The sequence below is a fragment of the Podarcis pityusensis genome (assembly GCF_964106645.2).
Source record: "Podarcis pityusensis genome assembly, chromosome: 17".
Lineage (NCBI taxonomy): Eukaryota > Metazoa > Chordata > Lepidosauria > Squamata > Lacertidae > Podarcis > Podarcis pityusensis.
The window spans coordinates 1,350,349-1,370,909 of NC_138042.1; the positions used below are offsets into that span (position 1 = coordinate 1,350,349).

General features: G+C 52.1%; 1 protein-coding gene and 1 long non-coding RNA gene across 3 annotated transcripts in view; one reads left to right on the forward strand and one right to left on the reverse strand.

Moving 5' to 3' along the window:
* The window catches only part of LOC308467103, a 260,657-nt gene that overhangs the window by 179,514 nt on the left and 60,582 nt on the right, over positions 1 to 20,561 (forward strand). The gene's annotated exons all lie outside the window — the stretch shown is intronic.
* Positions 457 to 18,759, reverse strand: ARAF (A-Raf proto-oncogene, serine/threonine kinase). 2 transcript variants are annotated; one of them, XM_080987594.1, is made up of 16 exons: positions 18,687 to 18,759; positions 14,458 to 14,693; positions 12,465 to 12,571; positions 10,606 to 10,708; positions 9,929 to 10,083; positions 9,717 to 9,821; positions 8,862 to 9,012; positions 7,761 to 7,788; positions 6,842 to 6,996; positions 5,740 to 5,942; positions 5,492 to 5,668; positions 4,908 to 4,954; positions 4,509 to 4,627; positions 4,222 to 4,353; positions 3,855 to 3,989; positions 457 to 2,830 (listed from the first exon to the last, which is right to left on the reverse strand). In XM_080987594.1, the coding sequence occupies exons 2-16, from the start codon at positions 14,683 to 14,685 to the stop codon at positions 2,690 to 2,692; spliced, it is 1,986 nt and encodes a 661-aa protein (XP_080843720.1). In that variant the 5' UTR covers positions 14,686 to 14,693; positions 18,687 to 18,759; the 3' UTR covers positions 457 to 2,689. The 2 variants fall into 2 exon arrangements, with proteins under 2 accessions (XP_080843720.1, XP_080843719.1); XM_080987593.1 differs by lacking the exon at positions 18,687 to 18,759 and having other exon boundaries at positions 14,458 to 15,741.

The window sequence follows — 20,561 nt, forward strand, 5'->3', positions numbered from 1 at the left end:
CCCTGTTTCCAGGGATGGCCCAAAGTGTTTTCAGTGACTGCAAATGGCACCCTCTGGTTGAAACCACCACACCATCCCACCTACCTGCAGGGATGCCTGTCCACAGTTGTGTTCACACGCCATGAGCCAGAGCTTTTGGCTTGCCCTGGTCTACTGGGAGCAAGCCGTGTGCTGCTGCCCCCTGGGCAATGGCTCCCACTCTGCTCCTTTCCTGGTGAGCGCAGGATAAGCAGGTTGCCTTGAACTCCTGTTGCCTCCAAAACGGGGGCTGCAGCCTGTTTCTCCCCAACAAGCCACACTCGCTACTCAATCTAAAGCTACGTTTTGTTATGTGCGAATGGAGCCTGTGTATCTGTTCTGATAGTTAAAAAATGTTTTTTGAAAAAAATCCAAAACAGATTGGATGTGGGTTTTTAAAAAATCAGTTATTGTGTCTCTGAAAAAACATAACCAGGCTTAAAATGAAATCTTGAGTTTAATACAAACATGTTAAAACCTTCACTTACAATCTTTTAAATCTGAATCATAAGCATTGATTAAACACATTAAGTTAGTCTATCTATCTATTAAAAAGAAGATCGGGGGCAGGGAGAGATGTTCACAATTTGAGATATGAACATATTCTAGAGCTCAGGTAGCTGGGGGTTATAAAGCAAAAGTAGTTTCACCCACGTGATAAATAGGATGGCTTTTCCTGTTGATTTTAGTCCCTGGCTGCAGGAAGAGGCCCACAATAAAACACAGGGCTTACTGTGCCATTTATTGTTCTTAAACTCCAAAGTCAGGTATTTGTAAGTCTCCTAACCCCAACAGCCCAGATGCTGACTTTCTACCCCATGGAGAGGTGCTTTTTAGAAGTTCTGGGCAATGCTGGTGATTTGCAGCAATGGCCTGGATTAAAAACTTAAAAGTGAATCTGGTCCGCTGACTATCTACCCATCTGACCTCTCCTCTGCAACTGGTTTGCTGGCCCAGAGGGGAAAGAGATGCTCCAAGGGGGAGCCTCCCAGTCAGACCACTGGTCCAGCGATCTCCGGATTTCCCCCACTGACCGGCAGCAGCTCTCCAGGGTTTCAGGCAGCCCCACTTGGAAATGCTGGGGTTGAGCCTGTGACCTTGATATGCTCTGCCCTTGAGTCGTGGCCCCTTCCCCAAAGCGCTGAGGCTGCGGCTTGGGGAACCTGCAACCATTTGCCGAAAGGCAACCCCCGCCCTCCGTACAGCACCAGGCCGCATCAACCCCCTTCCCTGCTTGAGGGGTCCCTCAGTTCCTTTGGGGCATCGGTATCCACCTACGCTGTTTCCTGGCACCCCAGACTTTGAGCTGACCTCACAGCCACACGCCGAGGGAAGTCAGGAAGCCTGGGAGGAAAATGCTTCATGTTGAATGTGGGCACACAGAGGCAAACCACCATGGGCACAGCTATGGCATTCAATTCTCCCACTGCTTGGGGGTCGCTTTACAAAAGCACTTGGGCACCCTTTGGCACTGGGGGGGGGGACCAGTGGCCCTCTGGAATTTGTGACTGTGGGCCATGCTGGCTGGGACTGATTGGGAGCCCAAGAGCAGCTGGGAGGACCAAGGTACCCCCCCTCCCACTTCAGAACCATAGAGTTAGAAGGCGGGACTCAAACCCTCAACCTTGAGATTCAGCCTCATGCTGTACCAGCTGAGCTATCCCAAAATCTGGCCCCCCCCCCCTACATAGTTTCCTCTCATGACTTTCAGTACCCAGGCACTTCGTTTGCAAGTCAAAGGCAGAGGGAGATCGTTCTCAGGGGCTCCTCTGAAGAGATGGCACTCCTGGCTGCCAAAGCTGCAGCGTACCAGAGCTCTAGCCCTGCGCATGCCTGGGAAGCACAAGGCAGTGTCCACGTCACCCCTGCATTTATGGGGCTGATGTGCAGCTTTATGGGTAGATTGCCATGCAGAACAACCATCGCAAGCCCATGTCCTTTGCTGCATGTACATGGGAGTGTGCACACAGGTGAGACAACTGGAAACCAGAGGGATGATGTGAGGAAGAGTGTGTCCACCTGAACTGTCAGAAGGGCTGCCATCCCACCTTCCTCTGAGTTCCAGGAGTCCTTGAGGTCTAGATACATGCCCCCTTTTGTGTAAAGGAAACTGACTCTCCACAAGCCAGCAGAACAGCAAGCCTCCTGTGATGCAGCTCAGATAGGTAGGTTGTGGTTTGGCAGGCCTGGACAGAGGGAGAAGGACATCATCCAGATAGGGCTTAGCCTTTTTTATTGCACCATCTCCAGCTCCTTTTCCACAGACCACCGTCCTTCTTTCACCCCTCCCATGCTTTTCCTCTCCTACTGAAGTTCCCAAGCAAACAAACAAATGACACCTACAACATCCTGGAAACAGGATAAGCCCCATAAAAGAATACACCTGGGGACAATGAAGCCAAAGTCATTGCAGAGCAGAGATGTTTCAATGTGTTTCCTGCTTTGGCGACCCCCTAGTAGGGCTACAGGCTTTGGAGTGAGAGTGAAATCCAGGTGGACACCCCCAGCCCCAGCGTCTCTCTGCACACAGACCTGGGCGATATACCCGGATGCCAGGGATGCAGCTGCCCTCCGGGCACTGACGGCTGCTCTGCCCCCCAGGGAGGGCCGCGAGTTGCACACTGGCCTCGAGGGGGACGTGACCTTTGGTAGCAGTTCCAGTCTCGCCACGTTAGCTGTGGAGCCGCAAGGCAGCGGGGAAACAGAAGGGGGTCAGCTCTTCATTGTGACCCGCCCGGTGGAGGGTGGGCTCAGAGGCACTGCGCTCGATCTTGGGCAAAGAACGTTGGAGCGACTCAATGGAGGCCAAAATCTGGAAGAATGGGAAATGGAGATCAGACCAGAACTGTGCCCCTCCCCACCAGACACTACCTTAGCAAGCCCAGGTTCTGGACTGTGGAGGTTTAGGCCTAAATCAGCAGTGTGGGGAACTGCAGAGTGTCTCAGGGCCCATGCAGGTACTCGACTTTGGCATTTTGTTTTGTTGCAAGCACGTCTCTGGCCCTTATTGCTGCAATGGTGGTCTTCAAAGCAATGGGGTGTGAGCTGCATCACTCTGAATGTTTTGGACTGGCTCCCATCAGCCCCAGTGAACCTGGCTGGTGGTCAGGGACGATGGGGTTGTAATTCAACACCTGCACAGCCAGAGACCTACCAGCCCTGCTTTAAACTTGTAGGCAACCTCAGATGACACCAACATGGCCACCTCAGGATTTGCTGTGTGTGTTTGTGCTTCAATGCGAAGTTCCTTCCCACTTTTCATAACTAGCCAAAGCAGAATGACATTTGCAAACAAAAGTAGTACACGCAGATCTTAATTTGCCCAATTTGTATAGGAAACATGTCTGCATTTTGTAGGATTATTATTAAATGCAAACAAACGGAGGCTCTCCAAACTAAAAGCTAATCAAAGGAAGGAAGGAAGGAAGGAAGGAAGGAAGGAAGGAAGGAAGGAAGGAAGGAAGGAAGAAAGAAAGAAAGAGGTATGTGTATCAGGAGCAGGTAAGGGTGCATCTGAGTACGTGCAAAGTTCCTTGCCATTCTCCTGGAGGATCCTTACCAGTGCCTATATTTTCTGACTTGTGGTTCTAAAGCAGTTTGAACCTTAGGACTCTCTCTTTAAAACCACTATGTGTACTTTGTTGTTAAACAGATGTGCTGAGCGCACGCAGCAATTCTATGGGAGCCATAAAACATGGTGACGTTGGCTGAAGAATTAGTTCCTCGGGTTTAATACTTTTAAGTAAAGTTCCTTGAGGTTCTCAGAAGGTGGGATACAAATGTGACGATCTGTCAGTCAGCGCACACGTCCATGCCTGTATCTGCCTCAGACTCACCTGAGGAAAGAGGGGTCTCTCTTCACGCTTGAATTTAAGGCAGTCGCCCATCAGCCTGCGCATGGCCTTGGGGCAATTGCTGGGCACCTTGCTTAGGTCAGGGGACAGGTACCCCCGGCCAACCATGAATATAATCTGGAAGGAGGGAAATAAACCACCCATTACAAATAGAAAGGACCCTCTTGGGATACAAGGCCCCCCTTTCCCCCACCACTTTAAGCCCAGTCAGAACCACCACCAGCTCTGGATAAACCTCTTCCCTTTGGGCGCGTTTGATTGGCCATCCTGAATAAGGAGTGAGACAAACCCGGGGAGAGTTTTGGGAGGGTTTCTTGGCCAGCCCCCCAAACACATCTTCTGTCCTTACCTGGTCCCGGTTGTTGATGTGGCTGTAGGGGAGGGTCCCGGAGAGCAGCTCATAGAGAACAACTCCATAGGAGTAGACATCTGACTGGAAGCTGTAGGGGTTGGGGTCTTGCATTCGGATCACCTCAGGGGCCTGTGGGAGGCCCAGAGAGGGCGGGCATTAAAGTCTGCTGGGACGGGGTGGGGGGATACTGCTGCTTCACCCAACCCCTTTTCTCCTCTGGCTTCACAACTTCCCCCTGCCCCAATTCCAGCCAGAAGCAGCCCCCGCCCTTGGCAAAAGCTCACCATCCAAAGTATGGAGCCACTGGGCTGCTCCACCTGCTGCGAGCTGCTCCAGCGCGTCTTCACGGTGGCAAGGCCAAAGTCGCCGATCTTCACGGTCAAGCCTTCGTGCAGGAAGATGTCTGAGGGCAGTCGGGTGAAGGAGCGTCGCGTGGGATTCTGCCTAGCGGGACCTGCCGCTCCATTTACCCGAGCAGGGAGGGCTGAACTATCCTACCCCAAGCTCCATGCTGAAAACCTCCCTTTTACTAGCGGGGCACCTGCCTTTTTGGAAACACCCTCCAGCCATGCAGGCCAAACCAGCACAACCCCCGCTCCCCTGTCCACTGAAACACCCATCAGGGAGCCCCGTGGGGCAGCCAAACTCCCTGCCACAAAAGGCGAGGTGGAAGGGAAGGATACTGTTGGATTTGAGGTCCCGGTGGATTATGTTCTTAGCATGCAGGTAACTGGGAGAATGAGAGAGAGATGGAGTGAGATAGTTCATCAGCATCCTTGGCTTGCAGGCTCATTCGCAAGGGCACCACACCTGCCTCTCATGTGCCAGCATGCTCAGAGGGAGGGAGAACTGGAGCCATCGAGGGCTGTTCCCAAACAATGTATATTTTTCGTTTCCTTTATCTGGCTGCCCTAGTTCAGAATTCCTGATACCTCTCACTTGCCCGGGGGAGGATGCAGGGCACCCAGTGAGCGAGCAGAGAAATCTGCCTCTGGTACAAAGGTAAAGCCGACACCCCTTGCTCTGCCAGCTTTTGCCTCTGGCTCCACCCACTGTTGGCATTGCCCCAGAGGTTGCCCAGAGGGGCTGGTAAAAGTTCCCTGGCTGTAGACCCCTCTTGCAGCACAAATCCCGCATCAGGGCAAGGGTGCCTCTAGCCCGGATACCATGCAGGGCATGAAGGCAGCAGCCCTCTCTGCTGCACTCCAGAAGCCACCCTGCCTCTGACTCGGGAACTTCCCCCGAGGGCCCCGGCCTGCACACTCACGCCATGCCCTGGGCCGTCTGCCGGGCCACGTCAATGCGCTGCACCATCTCCAGGGGGGTTTCTTGCACATGCAGGTGCTGGTACAGGCTGCTGCCTTCGCACCACTGGGTGATGATGGCAAAGCTGGGGCGGGTCATGAAGCCCATGAAGAGCAGGATGTTCACGTGGCGTGTCTTCCTGCAAGGAGAGGCCGGCGTCAGAGGCCTCCTGGCCAGCATCACTTCCCCTCCCCACAGGTCCCTGCTTACCTGAGCACCTGCATCTCGTTCTTGAAGGCCTGCACCTGCTCGCTGGTGGGGTTGGTGACCTTCAGGATCTTGACCGCCACATCCCCGTACCAGCGGCCCCGGAAGACAGTGCCAAATGACCCAGCGCCTATGCGCTTCAGCATTGTCACCTCGGTGTGGCAGACTTCCCAGTAATAGCTGGAGTCCCGGTAGCCCAGGGATTTCTGCAGGGAGGCAAAGGCAGGCCAGGGACAGGGAGAAAGAGGGTCAAGCCCTTCCACAAGGAGGCCCTGCTCCCCCGAGCCCCCTGACACACCAAAACCTCTCTGCCCCCGCAGCTTAGCCACACGTTTCCTGACAGCAGTGGTTCCCAAACTCTTTTCCCTCGGGCACACTTTCAGAATAAACATTTGATCACCCCACACTGATATTTTTTTTTATTGATTAGAAATACACGGGGAAACAAAAAGAAGCAACTCCTTGCACTGCTTGATTTATAACACAGAATTTATAACTCGGGGCATCCAGGAAGTATAAAGCAGTGCAAGTTGCAGAAGAACGTGAATCCTTCCAAAAATATAGTTATAAATATGCCTCTCCTTAAGTATATACTCAAATTCAGTGAGAGCTGTGAGCTTGCTTTTGCCAGGGAGTCTCATTTATAGTAGGTCTAATTTAAAACAAACTAACCCTCATCTCCTCATCAACCCAAGGATGCCCTTCTCTGTTCTCATCTCATATATTTGTCAGAGTCGAAAATCCCTGCTCACAACAATATGTTATGGAGAAGTGCGGAAGAATAGCCAATGCTCTTGAAGAGAGGCGGGGGTGCTGTTTCTGGCTGTAAAGCCCCCAAAATATATTTTGATACTATATACTACACTGAAATGTTTAAATGCTTCTTTGAGTGTCCTTGAATCTTCCCTCTACCCTCGGCCCCCTCTCCTGCCACACCAGGGGGGCACACCAGACCCTCTGAGAGCCACTGATCTGGGGTCACCTTCCGTCATGGCAACGAAGTTCATTCTCTTGCCCCACAATAAGAACATTTGGTAGCCCCTTGAAGTGCCCACGGCACATCCGTTAGCCCCATGTCAAAGTGCCACCCCCCCCCCCCACTCACAGGTTTCTTCTTGTCTTCGGCAGGGGCCTTGCGCTCCCTGGGGGACTCGCCAGGGGACTTGGGGTGAGGGGAGCGTCGGCCAGACGAAACAGCAGCCATGCTGGAAACGGGGGGAGCCGGCGGGGTGCAAGGAGGCGGCTCAAGCGCACCTGGGCCTGTGGCGAGAAGGAGGGTGGGCTTACTGCAGGGTGCTCCCTCACAAGCAGGTGGACAGGAGACCATTTCCTTACAAAGTGCTTGGGGGCTTCCAAATGCAGAGTTCTGATGAAGGTGGGTAAAACAAAATGCGGTGTGTGGAGAGAGGGAGGGCAGATTGGAGGGTCACCAAGGAAACGGACTGACTGGCGCTTCAGGACTGACAAAAGGAAGAGGCCTCTTCTTTTTCACGGGGTGCACAGGCAACTTATATAGAATCTGCTGCCACCGGACGTGGCGGCGGCCACGGGCTTCACCTTTCCCAGCAGGGGTGACTCACCTTCCCTATGTGGCAGGACTACAATTCCCATCAGCTGCAGCCAGAACACCCGGCGGTCAGGGATGGTGGGAGTCCAGCAACATCTGAGGGAGCCCCGGTTCCCCCGCCCATGGATCTGTGGGGCGGGAACTGAGCATGGCACTCGTGCCGAGGGAACAGTGGAGGCCCAACCTCTCTGGAACCGTCAGGCCAGTCAGTCATCTTGGCCAGGCCTGCCTCCTCTGACGGGCAGCATCTCTGGCAGGAGGGGGCCTTTCCTGTCCCCCACTCAGGATCCTCTAGCACTGGTCCATCCCCCCTGTGCTAGTCCTAGCTGGTACCTCCCCCCATGGCGCCCCCAATCAGCGCTGCCCTGGGAGATCTCTGTCCCGGCTCCCTCTCCTCCTCCTCCGGGCTGCCCCCGCCCACTCCCACCAACCTTCCCCATTCCCAGCAGACACTCACCCTCTGTGTTGTGATTCCTGCTTAGGAGCTGGAAGAGAAAAGGCAGAAGATGAACAGCTCGGCAGGCAGGCATCTCTGGAGAAGAAAGCGTTGGGGCAGAGAGAGGGGTCTGCCAGCCCCTTCCCTTTCTCCGGGGGCATTTGGGGGCATCTCTCAACTTTTTCAGAGTGCTCACATGACTGAATGCTTTTCCACACAACTCCTTCTGCTGCCCCATCCATTCACAGATAAAACCAGCACCTCAGAGAGGTGTTCTAGCCTGGCTTCCCCCTGGCACACTAGTTTTCTCTGTGCAGGGATTCATTCATTCGTTTGTTTGTTTGTTTGCATGGAGAAGCATTCCATCAGACCTGGTGTCTGAAATGGTACACAGAATCATAGAATTGTGGAGTTGGAAGGGACCCCGAGGGTCATCTAGTCCAACCCACTGCAATACAGATTTAGCACCTCTGTAAGAACTAGCCCACCATCAACGACCAACCCATCAGTATTATTCCAGGCTGGGACAGAATCTTCCCCTAGGTTACATTTGCTCCTGACCTGGGAGACTCTCACACACACACAAAACCTCAGATCACCTATGGCATTTCTCCTCTGTGTAATTAAAGACTGCTCTAAATCCAGTTTAAGGGCCACCTGGGAAGCGTAGCTCTGCCACTTTGTGGGCACTGCTGTGCATACGGCCAGGCTACATCTCTGAATGCCAGTGGGGAGAGTCCTGGTTCTTATTTATTAAATTCCTATACTGCCCTTCGTCTGAGGGTCACAGGGTGGTTTACAACATAAAAGCACTAAAGCGCCTCACATGGTAACCAACAAAAGCAAGAGAATGGTAGACTTGGAAGGGGCAGGAGGCCCATCTAGCCCAACCCTCTGCAATGCAGGAATCTTTTGCCCAACGTGGGGCTCAAACCCACCACCCTGACATTTAGAGTCTCCCGCTTACTGCCTGAGCCACCCCAGATGCAAAAGTGGAGCAAAAGGCCAACACCTGGAGTGTGACGGGTCCCGCCCCCCCAAGGTCAAATATGTGCTCCACCAATGAGCCAGGACAGAAACTTCAGAGTGAAGTTCTCCTCCCCCCACAACAAAGTGCCTCACCTCAAGCATGCCGCTGTCCACGGGGCTGGTGGTACTGACCATGTGGACATTTGGGGTGGAGGTTGAGCGGTGCCGTTGGAGCTGCTGCCCACCCCCGTGGAGGCTGAGGAAGCCAAAGGCATCTGGGCTGAAGGGGGGCGGCTTTCTTGGGCTGCAAGAGAAGAGGAGGAGGAGGAAGGGATAACATGGCATCCAAGCTGGGGGGGGGGGCACACTAACCCTCCAGCAGTTCAGGCGCACAGAGGATAATCAGGTCTAATAGCAGATTTATACTTAAAAAGAAGAGGCGAAGTGACTTTTCCTTGAGTTTATCAAGCACAAGTCATTGCTTGATAGTTATGCCCTGGACATGGTGGCTACAGCTGCTCTCCTCTCAGAGTGCGGGTATGCTTTTCTATACTTAAGGACTAGTCCCCCATACTTAAGGACTAGAAACTTATCTCCCCTGCTTTTTAAAACAAAAATCAAGCTTTCCTTGAAGAGCAAAGAAAACTGCCTTATATAGCCAGACCACAGAGTCCATCTAGCCAACAAAGACTCCCCAGGTTTTCTGAAGGCTCTCTTTTCTAGTCCTTCCTGGGGATGCCTGGAATTGAATCTAGAACCTTTGACATGCAGAACATGAACTACAGCACTGGGAGGACACGACAGCCTGGGTGTGTGATAGCTTAATGCTTCCAGTTCAAATGTCTCCTGCACAATAATGCAACAGGGATGGTCTTGCATCATATGCACTGTGAGTGGCAGATTTAGCCTGCTGCCCGACTCTGCTCCGCTGTGGGTCCCATGTTGCTGCTGGCGGCTATTTCTAGATCACGATCCCTTGCACAGGTGGGGAGCGAGCAAGGCTCTTACCCAACAGCTTGAGGGGTCTCTGGTTCGTGACTCGGCTGCACTGGGGTAGTCGGGACACTGTTCTGCCAGAATGGAGGGTGCTGCCCCGGATCATGGCTGTAAACACTACATGAAAAGGAGAAACGGGTTGTTAAGACTGGATACAAGGGGAACAGGGACTGAAGCAGGTGCTCCAACCAGGGGGAGGGGTTGTGGGGAAAGGGGATACTCACGGCTTATGCGAAGTGGCCAGGTCCAAGCAGACTGTAGGCACTCGGCTGCTGCAGTGCTCATGGAACTTGTAGCCACAAGTCTGGCAGCGGAAGCCATGGAAGAGGAACTTAAGGCAGAAATCGCAGAAGACCAAATTGAAGTAGGTCTTCCGCACCTGCCCAGAAGAAAGAAGGTCCAGGTCAGAGGAAAGGGAGAAGTTGGGGATGGAACGTTCCCAATATGCCTGTGTGTGTGTCTGTCAACATGCTGCGTGGACACCCAGCAAGGCTGGGCAAAGGAGCCCAAGTCGCCCGCATGCAGAAAACACGCCCCTTTGGTGTAACAAGTGTGGCCTGTATTTCCAAGCCTTTGCTCCAAGGGGGACAGTTCTGCTGTGCGATTCCACTGCACAGGCAGGGCAGCCTCTGGGTCTAGTGCATTCCTGTAGGACAACGTTCCCCATTCGGGTGCCCACCGGGGTGTTTTGGACTACAACTCCCAGCGTCCCTTACCGGTGAGCATGCTGGCTGAGGGCTGGAGGGGGGGGGCGTTGCAGCCCAGAACATCTTTGAGGGCACCAGGCTGGGGGAAGCGGCCGCGTGATGCTCTGGAGTGGGGAAGGGGCGGCTGGGTGTCCACAGGGCTTGGGGTGTGTCTGTGTTTGTGTGTGCTGGCAGGGAAACGTGCTGTGACTCACAAAGTTGTGCATAGTAAGCGGCAGGTCCTCCAAGACTTCCACAGAGAGCTCGGCCCCCTCCAGGTTGACCAGGTCCGTCTCCCAGTCTGTGATGGTCTTTCGCCTACAGAGAGAATCAACGCATATGCAGCTGCGACCCAAAGCCCGCCACCTACTGCAGCTCCTCCCTAGAGACAGCCACAATGCTGCTGTAGCTGATCAACTGCACGGGGGGGGGGGGGGACAAACCCCATGAAATTTCTCCCCACTCTGGTGAGTTCCAAGTCGACTGCTAATGCTAACCACCACACGCACACCAGGTTAATATACTGCAACACCTAACATAATGCAACGCTGTAAGAAGCAAGAAATCAGCCATTTTCCATAGTGGGGAAGATGGACACAAAGGTGATGGTCCCATTGCCTCGTTCCTGAGGGAGTCCTTGCACTAAGACAGCAATCTCTCCGCCTCTGCCCTGCACTGGGCTTGGGGCAATGAAGCATCCACCACTGGTGGGCAGAGCTGGGAACGAACATTTAAAAATATTCCAACAGCTCAGGCAACAAAACCTTCAGCATGTTTAGAGCCAGATTCTGTCTGGAAAGGGGAAGCTGTCAAATCAGCTGGGATTGAAACTTTGCATGGGCCCTAGAAGACACTGGTGTAGCTTTTTGGGGCAGGCTGAGGAAGGGGACCGTGCAGAAGGGTACGTGAATAGGCATTCCTCTGGGCTTGAAAAGCCACAGTCCATTTCAAATTGGATTCCAACCCACAGGAAATGGTGCTCACCTTCTGCCCCACCTGAGAGCTCTCCTTTGCCAGTCCACCCACTCCCTTCACAGGTGAAAAAGGCAACCCACAAACCTGTAACACTGCTAAGGGTGGGAATGAGTCTGGCATGCTACCACTAAGGCAGCAGGCTGTCCCACCTGAGCTCTGCAAGCATCCTGTGCAGGAACTCGCAGAACTCCTTCTGGTCTAAAGCCTTTTCTTTTCCGGAAAGGGTTGCTTGCTCATCTTTTCAGAGCAGATGGAGAGAGGAGACAGGGAATTGGGCAAGGGAGCTTTGGCGGACACAAGGGCCTTTGAACTCTGACTGGGTGGGCGTGGCCTATCCCAGCCCCCACTTCTCTGTGGCTGCAGCCCCACCAGTGTGTCTGTCTGCGGAGACCTGGAAAGCCTTTGCAAGTTCATGTGTAAATTCCAACTGTGTAAAACATTTTTATTGAAAAAAAAGATCAAAAGGTACAGCACATCATTAAAAAACAAAACAAAGCTAAGTAACTGCGTCCAGACCACTGTCCAGCTGGATGGGCTTCCTGGCAGGTTTGCAGGAGATGCACACGACAGAACTCCTAATGCTGCCTTCCTCAACCTGGGATGCTCTTCCATACGCTTTGGACAACAACGCCCACCAGCCACAGCCATTATAGCTGTGTTGATCATAGCTGGGGCTGATGGGACTTGTAGTCCAAAGCATCAGGAAGGGGGGCACGCCAGGCTGGGGAAGACTAGACCTCTGGGGTCATCTAGTCCAGCCTCTTATTTTCGAAAAGGGCCAGGGTGATGCTTCTGAGATTCTGCCACAAGGGCGTGAAGGCAACAGCCTTCCCTACTGCTGACCTCGATCTACACTGGCCTCCAGAGATGGACTGCTTTGGATGACGGACTAGATGCATGTAAAACTCTTCAGATCTGGACACCCATAATGCAAAATTTCTGTGTGTGGATAGGGCAGGCCTTGGGTACAGTGTGCTACATTTCGTTTGCTCTTTCCTATACCCAGTCAGGTTGAGGACCCTCAGCTCCCTGCCTGCCTTCCTTTGCTTCCCCGGCCAACCTCAGCAGCCACCTCCTCTCCCTGACGATAGCCACTCACCCATCGCTCTTTTTCCTGTAGACCACACAGCAGTCCTGGTTGAGCCCACGGACCTTCAGGGCCTTGTCTAGGGAGCTGTAGACAGTTGTACCCGGCCGGACAGTCACCTGAGAGGAAGGAGGGAAGCAACCGGTGTGTGCAAGACAGGATATAGACAGTTGGGTGAACAGGGAGATGGTGCTGAACTGACCTTACAGACACTGTTCTCAACATGCAGCTTTGAACTCCACTCTGTCTCTGCCTTCCTCCCATTAGTCTGAAGAAGGCCCAATATGGACCAGTATAGAATAGAATAGATTGCCAAGACTTAGAGCAATCTGGTTAGTATCGGGGCAAGAAGCAGGATCCTTTGGTTCTGGGTGCCACTGGCCCCATGTGGCAAGCTGTAAGATGCAGCTTTGAGCATCTTCCTGGGGCAAGAACTCCCAGGCCCTGGACTGGCCACTGGGCTCTCCTGGAAAGAAGGCCTGTCATTAGGCTTCCTGGGGTCTTGGCTGAGCAACACAATTTTTCTGGCTCTGATCCTTGGTTTGGCGCCTGCCTACTTGCTTTGAGACTTACTACATGGCAACAGGTCAATTAGGATCCGTGATAACTGGTTTCAACAAATCCTCCGCCCCTGAACCAACTCTAAATCCTCCTCTGCGACTTTTATTATCAAACATGAGCCATATCTGATGTGCTGCTATATATCATCTCAGCATTTGTTTTCAATTTTCTGTACTGTTTGACAGCTGACACAGAATGATATTCTTTTGAAAGATGACAAGAAATAGTTTTTTAGAATGCAAGAACACTTGTTGGAATTTCTGATAGTCTTTGACAGATGTTCCATCTTTGGTTAAAATACAGTCATGGCGGCCTCTGAGGCCTAGACCCAAAAAGCTTTGGGCTCTACCACCTCACAGAATTACAACTCTTAGCAACTTTCAGCATACCCATAATTCTTGGGGGGTGGGATGTGCTTTCAAAATATAGTGTGCACGCATACTCAGCTAAGTCCTACTCCAAGGAACCCCACTGAAATTAGTGAACGTAGAGTAGTCATGTCCATTAACTTCAGTGGGTCTGCTTTGACTAAGATTAGTGTTGAATACCCTTCTATGATATGATAGTCCAGTTAGGAACTCTTCAGGATATCTGAACTCACTACATGGTCAGTCCCAGCCTCAGTTCTCCCACCTATAAAATGGGAATAAAAAAACTCAACTTGGAGATTTATTAAAGAACCCTAATTACATCTATTTTAAATAAATAAATAAATAAATAAATAAATAAATAAAATCCCACTTTTCAATACAGATGTTCCAAAGCAGTAGTCCTCAACCTTTCCAAACCCAGGATTATGTATTTAGTATGAATATTTATACTCTGCCTTTATAGTTCAAAACTGAACTCCTCAAGCACATTAAAAACCAACACCAGAATGCAATGAAAATACAGCAAAAGCAGATGATTAAACAAACAAACAAAATCACAACAAACCAGCAAAATTTACCTGGAAACCCAACCTGCAAACAACGGGACTTACTTTTATTTATCTTTTTTTTTTTTTTTTTTTACCATGCATGTCTTCCTTCCTCACTTTCATGCCTTCTCTTTGTTTTTCTGTTCCTCCCCCTTTCTGCTCTTTTCCTGCTCTCGCTCTCGCTCTCGCTCTACCTCCATCTCTTTCCTTCTCTTAAAAAAAGTAAGCAAACACGAAAAGAATGGCGATTCTGTTGCCCTGAACTGTGGCGCACTTTAGGTCAGTGCTTGACCCAGTTTTGGGTTGTGATCCAGCAATGGAAGACGGCTGCCCTAAAGCAAGAATGGGGCCTGGGAAACCTGTGCTCCTCTTGCTGGACTCATCCTCATCCCTGACTGTTGGCTGTGCTGCCGGGGTCCAACCACACCTGCAGGACCACAGGTTCGCCTGCCCGCTGCCTCGCCAGACGCTCTCTGAAGAGCTAGGATCACACACAGCCTCTCAGGGCCAGAAAGTCTCGCTCACCACTGTGCGCTGTTGATTGGGGAGGTCCACCTTGATGGTGCTCCGAGCCTCGGCCATGGCTCTGCCCCCGAGCCTTTTCCTGCGAGAGGCAAGCATCGTCGTCATGCTGTGGGAGAGAGGCAGGAGGTCTCCCCTCCCACCCCCACCTGAAGGGCCGGGGTCTGGAGAGGAGGAGGAGGAGAAGCCATTCGTGAGTGTGCCGCAGGAGGAGTTCTGACTGCGCCTCATCCAGGGGCCTGCAAGGAGGAAGATACCAGAGGCAAACGAAAGGGGTGACCTCCAGGTCCCTGTCACAGTATGCATGCTTTTTAGCAACAAATATAAAAGAACAGACAGAAGTGCACACCCACAGAATTTTCATATGGAGCACAATCTGCTACCCAGCACATGAAGCTGGCACCCACAGGCTCCCAGATTTAGCTTTCACACAAACAGCAGTTTCCTAACCCCTCATGATTGTTTGACGCAATCTCCTGGAAAAGCATATCGCTGGCAGCAGGTAACAAGCTCACTGTGATCACTTTATATGTTAACTTGTTTTGAAACAAGACTTCTTTTATGTGAAAGAGCCCCCCCCCCGCCCACTTTTGGGGGTCATCCCTCGCATGACTGTTGTTGTGGAGCTGTTGTTGTGGAGCGTGTGTTCACACAGTGCTGAGCTAGTCAGGAAGACAACACTTCGTTTGCACCCCGACGAGTCATGTTAACAGAGGACATTTTCTTATTGTGTTCCCAGCTTAAGAGAAGCACATTCTCTTTTGATATAGAGGAAAGTAACTGCATTCTGAATTAAAGTGTAAGCAGCCCCAGGGTGGCAGAGTATTAGCAAATACCTGGTCTTCTCACAGCACCAAGTTTCACGAAAGAAATGTGTTGGACATAAATGTTTTCGTGCTTGAAAACACACACATAAATGTTGTTCCTTTAATGCATTTTCTGCTCCTGTGCTGCATAGTACATTTTGCTGAACATGCCAGTGCCATTTACCATAGAGAGGTAGACTCATGCAAACCCCACAACAGCCAATTTTGTTTTGCTAAAAAAGCATTGGAAGATTGCAACTTTGGGAATGGCAGGGGTCTGAGAAGGCTCAGCTCCGTTATCCTGAAATTTCACTATCTAATTTCACAATCCCCATCTGCTATGCATTTGGCTTCACCACAAAAGACTTCCCTCACCCCTTGCAGCACAAGCCAGTCCTGTGAGTTTCTAAGCATCCTTAACCCTGCCTTGGTTCTAAAGCCAAACAGCCATATTTGCTTCCAAGCCACCCCAACCTCCCAGCTAAGCAAAACTTTCCCATGAGCCCACTACCTCCACCCTCCCAAGGTAGGTGTCAGGGAAAACTGGAAGGGCCAAAATTCCCCACTCCTGTTCTAAAGAGAAGTTTCTGTCACATAAAATCACCTAACCATTATTTAATTACATGATGCTCTTTTGCTCAGAGGCCTGTGGGGGCCATAGAATTGTAGAATTGGAAGGGACCCTGAGGGTCATCTAGTCCAACCCCCTGCAATGCAGGAATCTCAGCTAAAGCATCCATGACAGATGGCCATCCCACCACTGCTTAAAAACCTCCAAGGAAGGAGAGTCCCCACCCTCCCAAGGGAGACCATTCCACTGTCAAACAGCCCTTACAGCCAAAAAGTTCTTCCTGATGTTTAGTCGGAATCTCCTTTCTTGCAACTTGAAGCCATTCGAGTTCTACGCTCCAGAGCAGGAGAAAACAAGCTTGCTCCCTTCTCCATGTGACAGCCCTTAAGATATTTGAAGATGGCTATCATATCTCCTCTCAGTCTCCTCTTCTCCAGGCTAAACATACCCAGCTCCTTCAACCATTCCTCATAAGGCTTGTTTTTTTATCCTTGATCATCTTGGTTGCCCTCCTCTGCACATTGTTCCAGCTTGTCAACAACCTTCTTAAATTGTGGTGCCCAGAATTGGACATAGTATTCCAGGTGTGGTCTGACGAAGACAGAATAGAGTGGTACTATTACTTCCCTTGATCTGGACACCAGACTTCTGTTGATGCAGCCTAGAATAGTATTAGCCTTTTATGCTGCTGCATCACCCTGTTGACTCATGTTAAGCATGTGGTCTACTAGGACCCCCAGATCCTTTTCACATGTACTGCTAGTAAGCCAGGTATCCCCCATCTTATATTTGTGCATCTGGTTCGTCCTGCCTAACTGCAGCAGCTTATATTTGTCCCTATTGAAATTCATTTTGTTAGCTTGCGCCCAGTTCTCCCATCCGTTAAGGTCATTTTGAATTCCAATTCTGTCTTCTGCGGCATTAGCTACCCCTCGCAAGCTTACCCTTCCTTTGCCCAAGTCATTCGCAGCTTTTCATGAACCCCATACACACAGCCAATCACCATGAAGGGCCTGAAGATGCTGAATGCTACCAGCAAAGTGAGGAGAAAAACCAAAGGCAAGTGACAGCAAACAAGCTTTTCCTTCTTTTTGTGCAATAATGTTTGAGCAGGAATAGTACCCTGGAGCAGCAAGAACTTGACATTTGAGCAGCTGTACCCTGGATAATTTCATCTGCTCAGTTCCAGTTTTGGGGGGGTGGGGTGGAGAGAGAATAAACATTGGGGCTTCCTGGAGTTGCCAGTACCAGCTTGCTTCAGGTCCACCCTCAGGGAGTCTTGGTGGCTGTAAGCTCCACTCTGCAGCTACACCGTCATTACAGCTCCGGCAACAGCAGGCTACCTTCCATCAGAATAAAGGGGTGTCCCCGACCCTCCCCACTTGGCTGTCAAACTGTTCTCTGATAGACCTCAGAGGCTAGTGTGGGAGGCTTGTTCACAAGGAGTGTGTTCTTTTGAAAGAAATAAATTAGCACTTCCGTCACTCAGGCGCCAATTAATCACAGGCATTGGGCGCATCATGCTGCTACTGTCCCAATATTGAAACAGAAAACACACGACACAGGTTTGCAGCTGGGAACTGGGATTATTACAAGACTTGTGAAGTGAGGATGTAGCAGCTAAAATGAAGCTGGCTCTGGGATCCCTTGACCTTGAAATACAACTTCTTTCAGAGTAGGCTAGAGGACACCTGCAGATCTTGAATTTATCTGAATGAATTTATTTATTATTGAACCTCAATTTATTTATCATGAAATTCTGCAAAAGCTTGCAGGAATAACACTATCACTGCCTGACTAAAAGTGAAACTGGTGAGAGGCTGCTTACTTCTATAACTTGCTTTTGAAGTTTTATCGAAACCTTGGAAGCCACTGCTCAAAAAGCTGCATCTCATGAATGCACCTGCTGCATTGCTGGCAACCCCCCACACACACACCAACACCAAAGCTGCAACACAACTGCTTAGTGTGTCTCAGATGCAACTGCCTCTTTATACAGGGGTCTCTTGTCTAACACCAAAAATGCCACTGCTTTTGGAACAAGGCCAACTGCTATATTGGGATCTCTAATTTGGAGATGAAACGCCAGTTGATTTTAGGGCAAGGACTGTGAAGAAAGAAAATATCTCTTGCAGGTAACTGTCAGTCTTGATCCTGTAGTCCACGGGCAGCCAATATGTTGCCTCCCAGAGAGGTGGACTACAGCTGCCAATTGTCCTGACCACTGGCTATGCTGGTTGGGGCTGATGGGAGTTGGTGTCTGACAATATCTGGAAAGCATCACATTCCCCCCTGCACACTTTCTGCATGAAATGCAGCTGCGCCCACATGCAGAGTGGGGGGCAGCCTGGGGGTGAGAGGGACCCCTCATGCCAGGAGGCCCAGGCCCAGGCCACCAGCGGAGGCAGAGGTCGACGTGGGCCTAAACCAGCCAGGGAAAGGCAGGAGCCGAGGCTGAGGGGGCAGGATCCACAGGGCCCCAGGGAGATCTCTGGTCTCGGCTTGTTCCCGCTCCGATCTCCGCTCGGCCCTTCCTCCCTTGGCCATTTTGTGGCCGGCCTCCGGGGCTGCAATGTCTCGGGCTCCCTGGGAGGAGAGGCGGCTCCAGCCCCGCGAAGCCCCAGGCCAGCTCCAGGCCAGCCGGGCAGCATTCCGGGGCGCGGGGAGGCGGCGCCACCGCACCGAGGGGCCCCATTCACCTGCCCCGACGCCGCCGCCCTCCGGAGGGGAAAGGGGCCCGCGCGCGCCTCCCGCGGATTCCCACGACTCCCCGCAACACGGGTGTGCGCGTGTCCTGGGAACCGAGGCCCCGCGCCGGGCTCCCGCCCCGCCGAGCGAGGAGGGGAACTCCCTACCTGCCGCCGCGAAGCCGCCGCCGCCGCCGCCGCCATCTTGTCCGAGCCTCCGAGGTGGGCGGGGCCCGGGCGCTGACGTAGCACGCCGAGGAGGGAACTCCCTGGGGGCGGGGCGGGGAAGGGCGCTTAACTCCTCCTTCGCCGGAAGGGGGGGGGGGGGAGGGACCCCCGAGGATCATCCAGTCCCTCCGCAGCCGCCTCTTCTCCCAAAGAAGGCGGCCGAGTTTTAGGACCAGAGTCTTCCTTCTCCCGGGCAGACGAGCCCCATCTAAGACTACGCGCCAAGCCTCCCCCATTTGGCCTGCGCGGCCAGGGTGGCCAAGCCCATGGGGGGGGGGGGCAACTGAATCAGTAAAATTCAATACAAATCAATACAAATCTTAGGTTGTGTGTCCACCTAACAAAAGTCAGCCCCCCATGGGGTCAGGACTTTGTTGGGGGGGAGGACTTCTGTTGCGGGGGGGGGAGGCAGAACCGACGTGATTGGTCAGTAAGTTAAGTATTTCTATTGTTTTGCTTAATGGGGGGCAGTTGCCCCCTCTGCACCTCCTTGGCGCACCCCTAACAAAAGCCTGCCCCCTCCACAAATCCTGGCTACGCCCGTGGCAAAGCCACACCCATCTAACATCAGGTGTGGGGTGCCTGAAGATGCAGCTGTGCCAAAGGGGGTTCGCAGGCGCCTGCAAAGCTCCGTGCAAGACCCGAGAGTCGCCCTGGAATGGGGCAAGGATGGCGTGGGTGGGTCCCAGCAATTCAGCACATAATGGCTGCTGAGCCTCCTGGGCATTGCAAAACCAGACCACCAGGACCACGACGATGATGATAAATAGCTTACCACGCTGCCAAATGGCAGAACCATGCATCTATATATACGCAACCGAAGCCAACACACTGTTAGTAAATGCAGCTGGTAGCAGAGCAAATCGCTTCAGCTCACCCACTGACCATGTTACGGACTAACAAAGAATGTAAAAAGATATCCTATCATCAACCTCTGTACAATGGCACTACCAGGCACGATACATCGACCAGGAAGAAAAAATCACAATGAGTTGCGAGCTAGTTCAGTTCCGGTGCTGAAACGACAGCATTGGCGGTTCAAGCGCAAAAGAAGAGTCCTGCTGGACCAGAGCAAATGTCCATCTAAGCCCCGCGTTACGTTTCTGACAAAGAGCTGCCAGAAACCTGTGGAAAAGATGCAAGCAGCTCATAAAACGGATGCCTATTTCATTTTAGTTGTCCTCGGCACCCAGTCAGAGGCAGACTTGGGGGCGGAGGTCATTGGAGCAGAGAAGTACCCATGGGAGTGTGTCCCTTTCCACCACCCACAGTCTTTCTATTGCAAATCTCTCCCTCCCACCTGCCTTCCCCCTTCCAATATTTGCATTTATAACCTTGCATTGCGGTAGTCCAAGCGGGAGATAACCAGAACATGCACCACTCTAGTGAGGCAGTCTCCGGGCAGGTAGGGTCTCCGCCTGCGTACCAGATGGAGCTGGTAGACAGCTGCCCTGGACACAGAATTGACCTTCACCTCCATGGACAGCTGTGAGTCCCAAATGACTCCCAGGCTGCGCACCTGGTCCTTCAGGGGCATAGTTACCCCATTCAGACCAGGGAGTCGCCCACACCCGCCCGCCCCCTGTCCCCCAAAAACAGTACTTCTGTCTTGTCAGGATTCAACCTCAGTCTGTTAGCCACCATCATCCAACCACCTCCAGACATTCACATAGGACCTTCACCGCCTTCCTTCATTGGTTATTACTATTATCTCACAACATGTTCAAACCTGTGCTGGGTGGAAGGTGACATGGTCAATGAAAGCCCTAACACCAGGGATGTGCTGAGAAAACAGAAGCACACCAAACTGCAACT